The sequence below is a fragment of the Strix uralensis genome, chromosome 25 (genome assembly GCF_047716275.1).
Source record: "Strix uralensis isolate ZFMK-TIS-50842 chromosome 25, bStrUra1, whole genome shotgun sequence".
In the NCBI taxonomy this organism is placed as follows: Eukaryota; Metazoa; Chordata; class Aves; order Strigiformes; family Strigidae; genus Strix; species Strix uralensis.
In genome coordinates this window covers 6,508,627-6,523,986 of record NC_133996.1, presented here as the reverse complement: position 1 = coordinate 6,523,986, position 15,360 = coordinate 6,508,627, and the positions used below count along the sequence as shown (strand labels likewise).

General features: G+C 49.6%; 1 protein-coding gene across 1 annotated transcript in view; it reads left to right on the top strand.

Moving 5' to 3' along the window:
* Positions 1-14,859, top strand: part of CSMD2 (CUB and Sushi multiple domains 2) — a 306,084-nt gene extending 291,225 nt beyond the window's left edge. Inside the window, 10 exon segments of the mRNA XM_074894313.1 lie at positions 2,672-2,745; positions 4,146-4,257; positions 6,154-6,333; positions 6,915-6,980; positions 7,547-7,708; positions 8,300-8,412; positions 9,152-9,239; positions 10,389-10,527; positions 11,109-11,284; positions 11,806-14,859. Of these exon segments, the coding sequence (XP_074750414.1) occupies positions 2,672-2,745; positions 4,146-4,257; positions 6,154-6,333; positions 6,915-6,980; positions 7,547-7,708; positions 8,300-8,412; positions 9,152-9,239; positions 10,389-10,527; positions 11,109-11,268 (1,094 nt within the window). The 3' untranslated portion in view covers positions 11,269-11,284; positions 11,806-14,859.
* Positions 14,860-15,360: the final 501 nt, after the last annotated feature.

The window sequence follows — 15,360 nt, the reverse complement described above, 5'->3', positions numbered from 1 at the left end:
CAGGTTACTATTTGCAACCTGGGCCGTAAGGTTTGAGGGCTGTGTGAGAGCCGGCGGAGGGTAACACCATGCAGAGGTCCCAAAGGCTGGTGCTGCCCAAGTCACCCCCGGGCTGGGGACGGTGGCAGTGCCCCGGTGCAATGCCGCTGTGCCCTGCACCGTGCTAATGCTGCTACACCCCTGCCAGCACCAAATCTGGTGTCTTTGCAGGGTGCTGGGCTCTGGGCTGCTTCCAGGCTTCCTGGGGGACTCCAACCCAGCACGCTGCCCTGGGGAGGTGCACAGGATCGTCGTCAGCGATGGGACTGAAAATGTGGTTTGACCGCAGAGAGCAGCCGTGGGCTGCTGTGGAGTGGAGCACTTCTGCTCCCAGGAACTGCAGCAAAGCCGAGTTCTGCCTAAAAGGGGGCACGTGAGAGTTCTTATGTCCTCTAATGCCTTTGAATTATATCCAGAATGGCAGAATAGCAACTCCTAGAAGTATGGAAGTGCCGTATACAGAGAGCAAAATCCTACACGTTGCTTTGCCTGGCTGCAGTGTTGGGACTCAGGCTGAAATTCCCACACATTCCTCAGGTGCCCATTTTCTGGGGCTTCTAGCACCCTTTGAAACCTCGGGGAGGTGTGTAATCATAACTAGTCAGAACATTCTTCACCTATTTAAAACTCTGGCTACATTCTTGAACTCTAGGGCTCTAGACAGCTCCTGGGCTGTCTGCTGTTACCTTAAGTGTCTGCCTGACACCACCATCATCACCTTATGTGGGCATCTGGGGCAGAAACAGATCTCCGGCTGTTCTCTGAGGTTTTCAGTCATTCCAGCTGCATCTTCAATGCATCACCAGTTACAGTGATGTGAAAATACTTGTGACCGGAACCTCCAAGTTTCCTGTTGATTTCATCAGGAGCTTTCTCACATACAAAGAGTTGGGAGTACCTGCCTACTGTTGTAAATATTGGCTTTAAATGCTTCATCACTTTCTTGCAAATCCGTGTCTGATATCCTATCGTACGTACATGGTGCCCAGCCCTCCAGAGCCGTCCTGTGATTGAACCCAACAAATAACGACTGTTTACGCTGCTGCTGAAATGTATTTAGAATTTGTCCCCCCAAACAAACCATGAGAAGGGAGAAGACTCGTGTGTCTGCAAAACCTTAATGTGCAATGTCCATTTCTGACACAAGCAGCTGAACCCAAAGTGCTGTATTTATTCAGATCTCACCCATTTTGAGACACGTTCAATTGCCAGCACCGCAGACCCCCCAGGTGCAGCCAGGGGACCAAGGCTCTGCCCTCCAGCCTCTGCCATCCATCACCTGCTGCCTCGTCCAGCGATGGGGCTCGCTCTTTATTTATTTTAGACACTGTGATTTATCTGGGGGCTTCCATGGAAACTGCGTCAGTGATAAATGATAAAAGCTCAGCAGAACCAAATGATGGAAAATGAATTAGCTTGTGTGCCGCAGCCCCAAATCGGCCACATTTTGTATCCCTTGTTTAGTTACTCACTGCAGCTCCAAGGACCTGGGGACAACACCAGCAAACGCATAATGTTTCTGCATGAAGAGATTGATTAGTCAAATCATAAGGAATAAAGGCATAAAAACAACCAACCGTGCCGTTAGGTGCAGAAGTTGTGCTCCATTGTGCTGCAGCTGCAGGCTATAGCGAGAGGCCACTTCTGTCCCACTGCATTGGATTGGGGAGACTTTTCTTAGTTTCTTTCTTGTCTTGCACAATCCGGTTAATTGAGGTATTTCGACGGAGTAGAGAGGGATTTGCTGTGGGGCTTATGGTCCTTCTCATAGCGATGGTGAGCAAGTTGAAGGAAGCTGGGCAGCCAGAGCAGGCTCTCACCTGATTGCACCGGGATCCTGCGATGCTCCGGCTCCCTGCAGCGCAGCTGCCCCTGGCCGGGTGCCGGAGCATCCCTGGGGCAGCACTGCAGCTTAGCTCAATCCCATGATCCCAAGGAGCAGGAAACCTGCTGCTGAACTGCCTCCCAGACAGAAGCTTCAGTTTCCTTTGCTCAGTTTGGGATGCTGAGACTGATGTGATGCATCTCTGCCTTAATTCCATTAATGCCCTGCTACTGTCGACACGCTGGGGAAAAAAAGAAAGTGATAGATGCTGGAAGGGTAGCAGCAGGTATTCCTACTGCATCGTGTGTATTCATCTTCTGATAGATTGAGACCAAACAAGGCGTAAAGAGAGATTATGTATCTGAGATGCATTAAAATTTCCAGCCCTCATCTATCACTACGAAACGACGTGGGGCCAAGGTGAGCGTGCGAGCCGAGAGGACAGAGCCACCACGGCCTCGGGGCAGGGGGTGGCTGCTGGAAGCAGAGGGCCCGGCGCGGGGGAGCGGCCGCTTCGCTCGTCGTGTGTGGAATAGGGAAGGGAAAAGAGTGGTCCCTGACACAAGATTTATGTTCTTACATTTTTTCCTGGGTGATAGAGTGCCTCTGGTTAGTTTGCGTCGCAACAGTCAGGGATTTAAGAAACAAAACGATCCGTATATTTTTCCTTGTTGCTGTGTATTTCTTCTGTAGCAAAATATTTCTGTCTTGTGAAGGCGCAGCACGATCTGTCTGTGAGGAGAGGAGGGGAGGGCAGAGCTTCCTCGGCTGCTCCTTTAACCACCATCTCTGTGCTTTTCTTTTAAGACCCCAGCCTCACGACGTGCGCAGACCCCGGCGTGCCTCTCTTTGGGCTGCAGAACAACTCCCAGGGCTACCAGGTACTGTCCCGGCAGCGGGGTCCCCTCGGCTGCACCCCGGCACTCGCTGTGGTTAGTCCGTGTCTGAGTCCTGCCGTGGGTTAACGTGTCCTCCCGTGAGCGGGACGTCCCGGCTGCTCCGTTAGACCTCAGAGTGCGTTTGTATGGGATTAACTAGCAATGCATTATTTATGATATTAATTACAGTGCTAATTAATAGTTATTATTTTAATTAGTATTCACATTGGAGACATAATTTCCATTAATTTTCAGGCCAAATTCTCTAGGTGGTTTCTTAATCTCAGCTCCTGTACAGTATGAAATCAGTGGAAGGGAGGGAGAAAACCAAAGCAATTCCCTGGGGTGCTCCATCTCCAGTGGCAGAGCCGGGCGCGGGGCCGGGATAGTTGATTCCATGCGGCTATTCCTGCCAGAGTGGATCTTTCAGTCTTGCTGCTAATTAGTTATCTTAATCCTGGGGTTTAATGAATTGATTCTAGTTTTTAATTAATACTGAGACACCATAAACCTGGCTTTTGCAAGGGTTGCCAGTCTGAGAACTGTAGTTGGAGCCACCTCGGGTGCTCGTGCAGGGGACGAGGTGGTGGCTGGAGCAGCGTCACGGGGAAATGGTGCCTTGGATGTGGCAGCCGGGGGGGCTGCAGCAGCCCGCTGGGAGTCCGGGAGTGACTGTGTCATAAAAACCAGCTGCAGGGTTCAGCGAGGAGGTGACCCCCATGGTAGGGCCTTGCTAGGGAGCATGGGAAAGGTACTCAAAGCCCTGCTTGGTGATTTTATTCCAGTTTTATTCTGGTTTTAAAGCAAATCCAGTTGCGATAATGGAGCTCGCAGCTGAACAGCATCAAACTGTCAACTTACTTGGAGCAGGGAGTGAGCTCCCTTACACGGTAATTAATGGTTTGGTTGAAATAATAATAATAATTTGTCTGAAACCAAATGCAAAAAAGTGGATAGTCTGCAAAAAGTAAGCATACCTCAAAAATGTGGAAAAGTCAGGTTTTAGTTTTTTTGATCCTTTTTTGCTATTTGCAATCTAAATGGGCATTTCTAATACAGCTACGGGGTGTTTGCTGATACTGGTTATATTGAAAATCCCTTTTGGCAAAAATTTCAGCCCATTCTAATAACATCTATGTTTGATGCTGGCTTTGGGTATATGTAGAAGTCAAAGCAGCCGTGCCTCTATCACTAAAAGAAGCAGCTCTCCGCACAGTTAAAGGCTGCAGCTTTCCAGGGGCTCTGAGAACTTTCTTGACACCAGACTGGCAGGGCAGTGAGGGCAGAAAGCGGGTGACTGCCCTCTCCAGCACGTAGAAGTTGGAAAGTTGTGAAGTACTTTTGTATTATGGGTGAATCACACTGCACTGGAAAACTCCGTGGTTTGTTTCCTGTTGTACCAGGTGGGAAGCATCATCTTTTTCAAGTGCCAGAAGGGATACCTGCTGCAGGGCTCCACCACCAGGACCTGCCTCCCCAACCTGACGTGGAGCGGCGTGCAGCCCGACTGCGTCCGTAAGTCTTGGGAGAGCTTTTGTCAAAGGAAACCGGCGCCTTTAATCACGCCGTTGCCTTGTGGTGGTGTTGTGCTTCATCGTGCAAATTGCTGGCTCTGAAGAGCTGGTAAATTGAGGGGGAGCTCTGAGAAAACGTATTCTTGAAGAAAAGGGAGATCACACAAGCATTTCTCTCCTGACATCACTACACCAGCAGCCACTTCTGATTTCAGATGAGATTTTTTACTTGTCCCTTCCTCAGAGACATAGTTTTAGGTGAGACTTTTTGTGCTTCTGAAACTGCATTTGATGGCCGAGATGTGAGCTCATGCTCCAGGGACCAAGGTTAACATTTAGCCAGAAGGGCTTTCTGGCAGAGCAGTGTTTCTCCTCATCTTTAATAACGTGTTGCTCTTTCTTTTAAGCTGTCCATCATCTTTTCCCTGCTACACCAGCAGGAATTTAATGTATTTAAGTGGTAATATCTATTTTGGCCTCTGTATCATAAGTATTAAAAAGCTTTTTCCTCTCCCTTGCGAGGTGGTTTATTGGTGAGATAGTTTTCCACTCACAAACCCTGTAGGTGCTCGCCCTGCGAGCAGCCCGACCGGGGCACCCACCTTTAAAACCTTTTACGTGTAGCATCAGGGGCAAGGGGGGTGATTGCTCTGGACGGAGCCGCCCCTCCCTGCTGCTCACCTGGGTGGTGGGAGTGTGTCCCCAAATTCCCAGGCTTCTCTCTGCTGAATTGGAAGACTGCAGGGATGAAGCAGCAACTGTACGTGGGATTTTGCTCCTGGTGCTGGGTGCGCTGAAATAGAAGATGGTTTTGGCTTACCCGTGCCAGCAGACTACTGCGTTGTTGCCTTTAGGTTTTGTGTAAAGCCTTCTCCATCCGCAGCGCGGAGCTGGATGCGGTTACTGCTAATGAGTGCTGAAGTGCTGCCTCCCAGCTGGGCTGCGGGCTCGCAGCCGGGGCTCCCAGACCGTGCGAGTTCGGGTTAGTCTTTCAGCTTTCTGGGTTTTATATTTCATCCTCTGTAAAACGAGGATTAGGATAATACCTCGTGAAGGCTGCTGAGGATTTGTTTTCATTCATGAGCAGTTTGAGAGCTACAGAAAGGGCAAATTTACAGTGTGGGTGAGAGGGAGCTTCCTGGCTCTGTGATTTATTAGTTTTGTGTCATAACTTCTCAAGGAAAGTGGTGACACATTTACAACAGGACCTGATAGAGCCGTGTGGGCCCGCGCTCGCTCTGGTGGCAGGGAGTTGGACAAGCACAGCTTCGATTTCTGTGGCCAAATCCTGAAAGTTATTGAGCAATTATAGGGATTTATGACTATTGCATGCTTCTGAGGACTTAGTGTCTGATCCTATGGACAGGTAGGTGCAAATTATTAGTAGTGGTACTTGTCCTGTGAAGAGAGATTATACAAGACCAGATCTGTAATGCACTCACTGGAATCACTGGCTTAATTTACTGGGTCTTGATGCCCTGCAAAGGCAGTTTTCGGCCTGCAGACAAACCTGGAACACAGTGCTGGGGCCAGAGTTAAAGGAAGGAGAAAGGTGTCTTCAGCATCATTTGATTTTGACTTTTCTCCCCTTAAAAGGTGGGGAATAGCAGAGCCTGATTTTCAGTCCATGCAAGCTGGAACTGAGTGAAAGATCCCTGAGGGCTTTAGCCAGAAGGAGCAATCTAGCCAACGAAACATGGGAAGCAGTCTCATTAATTCATCCAGCTGGGAAAAATCCAGGCATGGCATTGCATCCCTGAGCAAGTAGAGAAGGTTTTCGCTGAAAAAAACTCTCCTAAGAGATTTCTGTCCCTGCTGACGACATGGTGTCATTCTCCTGCCTTTCTGTGTACAACTGGATGGTGTCTCTCATCTTTGTTTTCCTTGTGCTTTTCAGCTCACCACTGTAAGCAGCCGGAGACCCCCTCCCACGCCAACGTTGGTGCTCTGGATTTGCCGTCTCTGGGCTACACCTTGATCTATTCCTGTCAGAGTGGGTACTATCTCACCGGCGGATCTGAGCATCGAACTTGCAAAGCAGATGGCAGCTGGACAGGAAAACCACCTATTTGCCTCGGTAAAAGCTCTTGAGCAGCACGACCCTGGTTTTGTGTTTCCCTACACCTCTGCAGAGAGGAGCGTTGCAGCCCAAGAGCAAACAGCTATTCTCTTAGACCTCCCCCAGACATCGTGTGTGAGCTGGCTCTAGAGAGCACAGCGCTCACAGGGCCCTGTGCAGGTCCTGGGGAGAGGCAGCTCGGGGGTTTTCTGCCTGATGGTTTGCATCTAGAAGCATCTGTGCAAGACAAAGATAGTTCTTCACCTCACCCCCATTTTACCTCCCTCCAAGTTGTAGATCAGGAGCGCATAGTGGTCTAATGTTGAAATAGAGCTGCGTGGCTCTCCTGGAGCGTGGTCGCTCTCCCTGGACACTGGTTCGGGGCAGGTGACGGGGAGGGCAGTAAATGAAAGCGTTGTGCTGTTGGAAACGGGCTGGGCAGGGACGCGTTGTGGTGGTCTGAGCTCAACGCCCTCACACGCAGGGACGTGCAGCCGCGTTGCGTGGGCTGTCCTCTGCTGGCACCAGCGCACTGGGGGTGTCTCGGCACTGTCAGACACCACAACACTCACGGGCTGTGGCTTCCCCCTCTCTTCCAGCCGACGTCCGCCCCAGCGGAAGGCCGATCGGCACCGCACGGGACCCGCCGCTCGCCAAGGTGTCAGGTACCGTAGTGGGGCTCGCTCTGCCATGGGACGCCTTCGTACTAGATCCCTCCCGTCCCTTCCCCAGGGCAGCCAGAAACCCGGCTGTTCCTTGCAGATCTTCAAACTGCCGGGCTGGGGAAAGCAGCTTGTGTGCCCCGTCCTGTTTGTGCTTCACTGGAGAACAGGCAGGAGCCTTAAGGGAGTTGGGCACCAACATCCACTGCTCTCCCCAGGGACTCCAGATATTCAAGCCCTCTGGGATGTTTTACATTAGACCTTTTTTAAAAAAACCATGTTTTTTTAGCTTTTCCTGAGAAATTATAATGGGGGTTGGTTTGGTTTTAAAACTTCAGTGGCATTTTTTGTCAAAACAACAAAATTAAAGTCATCAGCTTGTTTGTTCTCCTCTTTTTGCCTTTGTACTCAGTGATGATAACACAGAGAGTGGGTGGGATTTGAGATATTTAAATACGTATTTGTGAATTCAAAGAAAGAAAGAAATTTGCTCTATTTTGATTTCTGAAAAATGGAAATAAATGGCAACGCTCTTGCTTTTATCCATCCCCAATTGCTGTGGTTTCTAGTGCCTGCTGATGTGTTTGCAAGGAATTCCCTTTGGAAAGGCTCCTATGAATACATGGGGAAAAAGCAGCCTGCGATGCTGTCTGTCACCAGCTTTGACCCTGCCACCAGCAAAGTCAATGCCACTTTGATAGACCACAGCGGCGTGGAGCTCCTGGTGTCAGGTAAGGGACCCAACGTGGCCATTTGTAGGGGTTTACGCTTGTTGTAAGTGGTATTGCAGGGCGAGGGGCAGCGTGCTCTGCTCTGAGCGATGGTGATGCTCTGATAGAGCTTTACAGAACCGCCCAGGTTTGACGTTTGCAATCTTTGATTAGACCAAGACAAACAAAATCATGCACCTGCGTTTGCTTTGACTCTACCTGAAAGGCAGCTCAGCCCAGTCCAGCATCCACTCCTTGTGTGCTGAAGTGTTGGACTTGTAATTAAAGATAAACAAGACAAAATGATGCGAGTGCTCCTTGTCCCTGCCCTGCGTGGGGCACCAGGTTGTTACTGATCCAGCAACGTAACCTAAATGTTAACAGTTGAATCGCTTCCCGTGTGCAAAATATCTTTTAACATCCTGGGGGTGGATGTGGGACTGTGTGGTTGTGCTGTGTTTCCCAGTGCATCCCACTGATAGGGCTGGTAAGAGTTGTTGTTGTCCACTCTTAAGATGATGAAGTGATTTCTCTACTCTCTCAGGCAGTTAATTACTTCAAACTTGAATAGAGTCGTTGTGATCTAGAGATTACAAGTCTCTCATTTTTCAGGCGTTTACAAGAAAGAAGACGTGCACCTGCTTCTCCAGGTTTATCAAATAACGGGGCCAGTGGAGATCTTTGTCAACAAGTTCAAAAATGATAAATGGGCTCTGGATGGACACGTAAGTACACGGGCACCTCATACGCAAAGTCGACCCACACAACACCTCCTGTTGCTGTCACAACGCCAGCTTTTCTCTCGCTGAAGAGGGAATAACTCCCTTAGCTGGCGGCAAGATGAGGCTGTTGTCCTCCTGTGACCTGCTTGCTTGAAGGGGACACGGGGCATTCTTCCAGCATGTGAGATAACATTACATGACAGTCAGTTCTTCCATACTCCCTTGCAGCTGTATGTTTTTATTGCCCTGTGGTTTTAAATCTGTAAGTCTTCCCAATAATACTAAAGGAGAAACCAACGTGATTAATTCCATTTTAACATTTTATATCTGTTAAACAGCAAGCTAGAAGAGCTGATCTTCCATTAGGGAGTCAACTTCTCACCCCAATTTCTGTGTCTGGTAACTTCCAAAGCCCTTAAGAGATCCAGTGGAGCTTAGAAGCAGCACGCAGCTGATTGACCCGCGGCCAGTTGTAGTGCAGAGCCTTTGCTATCCCTGTTGAATCAGCAACACGTTCTGTAGTTTACTGCAAACAAGATTTTACTTTTTTTCCTTCCTTTGAGGTGTGAGAGCCTTGATAAGTTGTTGGGCAGTCAGACTTCTTAAAAAATGCCACAGTTTTCTGGGGAATTGAATCAGATTAGTCCTATGCATGAAGTGGAAAGAGGCTGCAATAAGATGGGTGCTGAAATCCCAGGGAACTATGAACAAATCTGTTGATCTCTGCTCTCCATCACTGCAGGTCTCATCAGAGTCTTCCAGTGGCACGTTTGTGTACCAGGGCTTTGTGCGTGGCAAAGGCTTCGGGCAGTTTGGCCTTCAGAGACTTGGTAAACTTCCTCTGATTACTACTTCTTTCCTTGATTGCTGAAAGCTAGATTTTGGTGGCAGTGGAGGTTTTCAAACAGGGAACATTTCTCCTGTCTCTGGCTTTAATTTTCAATCCTGCTGGGCCAGATCTTTATAGATGGTGTTGAACTGACAGGTTTAACCTGGCCCTTTCCAGCTCCCCTCCACACATCGTTTGGAAGGGAGCTGGCAAAACCCAAACCAGCTGCTGGGGTCGCAAAGTCGAGCACCCTCAAACCTCTGTACCCCAGGGGAGCAGGAGGTGGTGGCATCTGAAATGGCTCCTGTTTCTTGCCGTTTGAGGCAGAATGGTGCCACGCTGCATGGAGAGGAGGATGTCCCCATTGCCCGGCAGCGCTGCCACCCTGCACCTTTCTCACCTCCAGTTCCTCCCTGGACGGTGGATGCAGCAGCTCTGCCCAGGCTTGTGTTTAAATATTAAATATATTGGGCACTGGATGTTCTGGCCAGGGGGGCTAAACTCATCCTCAGTGTCAGATTTGCGGGAGATGAACAGCACAGCAACTAAATTTTTAATTTGGGAACAAAGTGAGGCATTTAAATGAACAGGTTTCTGGTCAAAGACAGAGATTGGAGCCACAAATAGCACCTGGACTCTTTTTTCTCCGTGTTGCCAAGCCCAAGTCCCATTGCAACCACAAAAAGTGTCTCCATCTCACTTTGAGAAATAACAGAGGCACTTGAGAGCGTAGACAACCCAAAGTCTAAGCTCCTAAATGTCTCATAAAATGAGGCTTGAGCTCTTCAATCTATTAGGATTTTTGGAATCTGAACCTGGAGTCTTGTCACCTTTATGGAGAATTAGATGCTCGTTATTGCAGCCTCTGAAAGCCTCCCTTAAAGTCTAAATTTAAGCATCCAAGTTTGAGCATTTTGGTAAGATTAATCTATTTACGTCTCTCTCTAATTGCAGTTCTAAATAAATGATGATGTCTAAGCTAGGCTAGATCTCCAAACCATTCCTCGTGCAGCTCAGAAGCTTTTGATTACCTTTTACAGCAACACTTCTAACCATCTTATTCTGTTGTTGATGATGTAACCTGTAACTCAAGCAAACCCCATTTCCCACAGCGCTGTTCTGAAATGTGTTTACTTCTGCTGTGTTTCAGACATCAGCATGATGGAAAATGATCCAGAATCAATAGGACACCATTTTGCATCAAACAGCAGTTCTGTGGCAGCTGCCATTCTTGTGCCTTTCATAGCCCTGATTATTGCAGGGTTTGTGCTTTATCTCTACAAACACAGGTAGGTTTCAGGAGTGGTGCCAATAGGTGAAACAAAGTCAGGGGACTGCCAGAAATATTTGTGAGCTTGACTTAAAAGCTCTCCCCCTAGATCTGGTTTCTCATTTAATTCAGAAGGTGAAGAAATAATGGAGCAAGCACGCGTGGAGGGGCGAGGGTGTTAGGGAGAGAGAGTGTTGAGGGGTTTTATGACCGTTAATAAGATTTGTGGCAACATTAAGTGGGATAAGGGCAAAGTAAATCTCATACTTAAGCATTCAAGCTGGCTTTGCATATGTTGTAAATTAGTTACTTATCCTGATCAATGCGTTGCTGTGGAAGCGTTGCTGCACTGCGAAGCGTCGTGCAGACTGGCCGCTCTGCGGAGGGAGCTCGCTCAGGGCCGTAGCAAAGCCCAGGGAGCTGCCTGTGCTGCAAATCTATAGTAGGATTTTTCTGTAGATCCTTGCTGCCTTATCCCCTGGTGTTTACCCTCTTCCAAAGCAGTTTTTTCCTTTCCACTGACTTCTCGTCAGGGCTATTCAGCTGGCTCCAGCAGGAGTAGCCGTGACCTCTCGGGATTTTCTCTCTGACATCCTGCAGGAGAAGACCAAAAGTCCCATTCAATGGCTACGCAGGCCACGAAAACACCAACGTCCGAGCGACGTTTGAAAACCCGATGTATGACCGAAACCTGCAGCCCACAGACATCATGGCCAACGAGACGGAGTTCACAGTCAGCACTGTGTGCACAGCGGTATAGCACCCGTCCCCCTGCGGTGAGTGGGCAGGAAGGGAGCGCGGGAGCTCTCCTCGTGTTTGTCACTTTTTAAATGCTCTGTCGAAGTGGTGGTTCAGAGGAGCGCCCAGCATGGTTCAGATTGCCCAGGAGATCATCTCTGCCCAGGGAAGGACCCAAACCAGCATTCCCATTCTCTGGTGCCAGCTAGGGCAGGACCTCTTGGGGACCAGTGTCAGAGCAAATCCAAATAGTCCTGTGGCACGAACAGTCACCAGGTGAAGGAAAAAAGGAGTCTAAGAGGGGTCGTTCGCTCTGTGACTGCAGACAGTGTTTTGCACAGTGATCCGAGGAGGGTAAATCAAGGGGTTTAAAAGTTTTACTGCCCAGGCACGGAGAAATAATGTCATAAACAGAAGTACCCTGTGGACTGTAAGAGCACTTCTAGACTGGAACATTCTTAGTTTGAGATAAGGAAGCCATTGCAGGCTTTCCCAGCATTCCTGTGTGTAATAACAAGCTGTTTGCTTCTCTCTCGCCCTTCCTTTCCCATTGTCCCAGATTCCTCCAGGGTCGGTGTCTAGTGGATGATTGTGTTTCACCTCACTAGTCTCCATCCATTCCCTCCCCATCTCCCTCCTCCCAACCTTGCTGAGGCTGTGGAGAAGCTGCTACACCACGTTGGACTTTGCATTAACTCCTGAGAGACTGCTGGGTTGTCCTCTGTCGTCCTCGCCCACCCTCTCCATCCTGCCGTGGATAACAAAGCCAACCAAAGGTCTGCTCCGGCGCAGCTGCTCTCCCCACCCGGCCAGTGGGTCTCAGCCCAACGTCAAGACCTGGGGGTGTGGGGGACCCCGGAGGCGAGGGGACGGGAAGGCTTTTACAACCTGCTCTGGGTGGTGTGTTCCTGGAGGGAGCGGTGGGGGATGTGGGGTCCCACCAACCGCCCCCCGCTTCGGGAAGAGCTTGGGTGGGCAGCCAAGAGGCACGAGCAGGTTGTGCTGCACAAGGTGCTGATTGGGGTTCATGGAAAATACCAGTATGGGACAGGATGAGTACTTGCTTTGTCTTTATTTGGTTTTGTGGGTTATTTATTTGTTGTTTTTTCTAACCCAGGGCTCTTGCAGAGGAAGAGTTTTCAAATGGGACCTTTTCTCCTCTTCCCTGTATTTAATTTTCCTTTGAGCATTCTTGCTGGGTTTCTTTTGCCCCACGTTCATTCCAGGCAGCTCTCGGGGCTGGTAAGGAAATGTCCCTCATCCCTGGCCCTCTCCCAGCAGCTGCTGATTCGAGCTGTGTCCAAACACCCTAATCAGGAAATTGCTGACAGACACGAAGGGACAAAAACATCTTTAAAAAGAACTCTAACAAATACTGATTTCCCCCCAGTAGCATTCAAAAGTCTTTGCCCTTTCCATATTGATCCTCCAAATAGCAATGCAATAAGAGTTTTAATTTTTATCCAAAGCTGTTCCCTTTATTTCCCAGGGGCAGAAAGGTTGCCTTGGCTTTCATGAGAGCAGATAAGGCGGCTTGACATTTTTCCTCCCTTATAAGAGAATGATGCTTTTGTGATGACACTGTCCTCCTCTAATAAAGAGGAGAGCTGCTCTTGTTGATTTGGGGTTTTAGTCTGTTTGGTTTGAGTCACCATTTCTTAGGCCAGGCTGGAGTCAAGGAACGCAACAGTGTTGTTTTACCGACTGTAAGTCAGGTGAAATAGAGCTGCTGTAGAGCAGTGTGTGTCAGTGAAGCAGCTTCTTCTTACAGAAGACTTGAAGGGAAAACAGCATTCGAACAAATGGGGTGGTGTTTACATCTGTGCTTGCATTTAAACGCTGGCTTTCCCCTACCTAATGTCAGCTGAGGTTTTGTCTAATGAAAACCACAGGGTAGGTTTTTTTTCTGTTTTGTTTATTCTTTTACTCTGTGTGTGCGTGTGTGTGTATATATATAAATATATATTATTTTTTTTACTTCTGTCTCTCATTCAGCGTTCTTAGAGTAAGCAGCATTCTACAGCCTAATTGCTGAACAGCCAGCCTGCCAAAAAATGCCATCTCTGCTCCCCAAAGCATGCAAAGGTGCTCTGATTTATTCCCGAGAGGTGGGTGCAAGCGCATGCGTGAGGTGGAGCCCCGATCCAACACGGGCAGAAGTCAGCGAGACGCTGCCCGCGTGGAGGTGGGTGTGCAGGTAGCTCAGGGCCAGCGCTGGCCCGTGTCCCGGCGTGAGCGCTCCCAGCTCGGGCTGAATACGCAGATGGGTGGAGATGGTTTCACTTTCCAGTTGGTTTTGGGACTACGTGGCTCGGGGTGGCCGGGCTGGGCTGGCAGCGGTGCCTGGCCCTCGCGGAGCACCTCCAGCTTGGCAGGACATGGACCCCAGAGCTCAGGAGAAGGGTAAATGAGGAGAGGGGACCCCGGCCGGGCTGCAGCGGCGCTGGGGTGTGGGGACAAGGCAGGTCTCCCCTCGAGTTCATCAGCTGGGTGGCTGCATTGAGGGCAGGGAGTTGTCTCCATGAGAGTGGGATGTTCCCCCGGTGCCTTCGCTTGTGTCTGCAAGTAGATAGTTGGTTCCTACCTTCAGGTCTGCTGTCCTGGCCCGTATTTAACCCCAAGGTCCCTTCCAACCTAAATTACTCTGATTTGTGCCCTTGGCCAGACCCACAGCCCGTTCTCAAGGCCTTTGTCCAGCCCCATCACACCACCAAGGGACCCAGCTCCCTTTTGCCGTCCCTGGTGCTCCGGTGCCAATGAGTGCAGTGTCCTGGCTCCCCTCGCAGCACCCAGACTCCAACACCTCGCAGCATCCCACAACAGCAGAGCTCGAACCTTTCCAGGCTCCCGTCACTGAGCTCACGAACAACCTCTCCCGGCTGCGCAGGGTGCGGAGCCCTGGGCCCGCGGAGGGCAGGGACGTGCACACACACAGCAACAGCAGAGCCCACCTCTGCTTTTCAGACCTTTCTGAACCCCGCTCGTTCAGTGGAATAGCCGGGAGAAGCTTGTGCCGAGGTGTGTAAAATGAACCCGAGGTAGTTTAACACCAGGGCGGGGAGAAGGGAGGCCCTGCTTAAACAAGTCTTGCTGTTTTCAACCCATTTAAGTACCATTTTTTGCTGTTGCCCAAGCAACAAAGGAAGTGGAAGGGGTGTTGTCCCATTTTTTTGCAAGCTGGCTGGGACCGGGTATGTGACATTCTCCATTCTTGTGCCCAGAGGACTTGCATTATGTTTAAAAAAAAGGAAAAAAAGGAAAAAAAAAATAAAGAAAAAATGAAAAAAAAATTCCTCTTTTGTACAGAGATATATTTTTATGAATCAAAAGTTTGTACAGTTAAAAAACACAATGTAAATGTTTTTTCATTATTGTAGTAAACAGTAGTGGAAGATCAGCTTTTTTTTGTAAATGTAATAAAATGTATAAATATGGTTTACATAAAAGTGTAAATATGTAATCTATACATACACTTGGCTTGTCTGCAGTATATACAATTTAATTTATCTGTCTCTGTATATGAGGCTTTTCATTGTGTCCAGGCATACTTTACTGAATTTGAAAGCTATTTTAAATTTTTGAATTAAAATAAAATATAAATTTTTGCATTGCTTTTCTTACACTTTTCTGGTGCCTTTTTCATGAGCTGCCAAAGAGTTTCTTCTAGGATCCTCTGGACGCCGAAGCTGCACACACCCCCCCGTGTGTACACGCGTGTGCACGAGGACGGCGGGGACGAGCCTGTGCCCCGGGCTGGAGGCTCCTCACCTGTTTTTCCCCGTGCCCCGGCTGCTCGGAAGCGCGTCCCGGCTCTGGCGAAGGCACGGCAGCAGGGAGTGGCGGAGAACTCAGGCAAAACCGAGCCCCTCTCCCCACAGCCAGGCTTTTCCCTCCCCCCCAGGGAGCCCCGAGCTGGATATGGTCCGTGCTGCGTGGCTGGCGGCGGGCTCGTCCACAGGGAGCCAACCCGAGGCGACATCTGGCCCCCATCCCCGTCAGCACCCTCCTCTCTCCTCACCTGCGCTGCGTCCTGGGATGGGATGTTTTTCCAGCTGCAGTCCCACCCCTCCAGCAAGGAATTGGTGCTCGGTCTGGTGGGCAGCTCACGGATCCT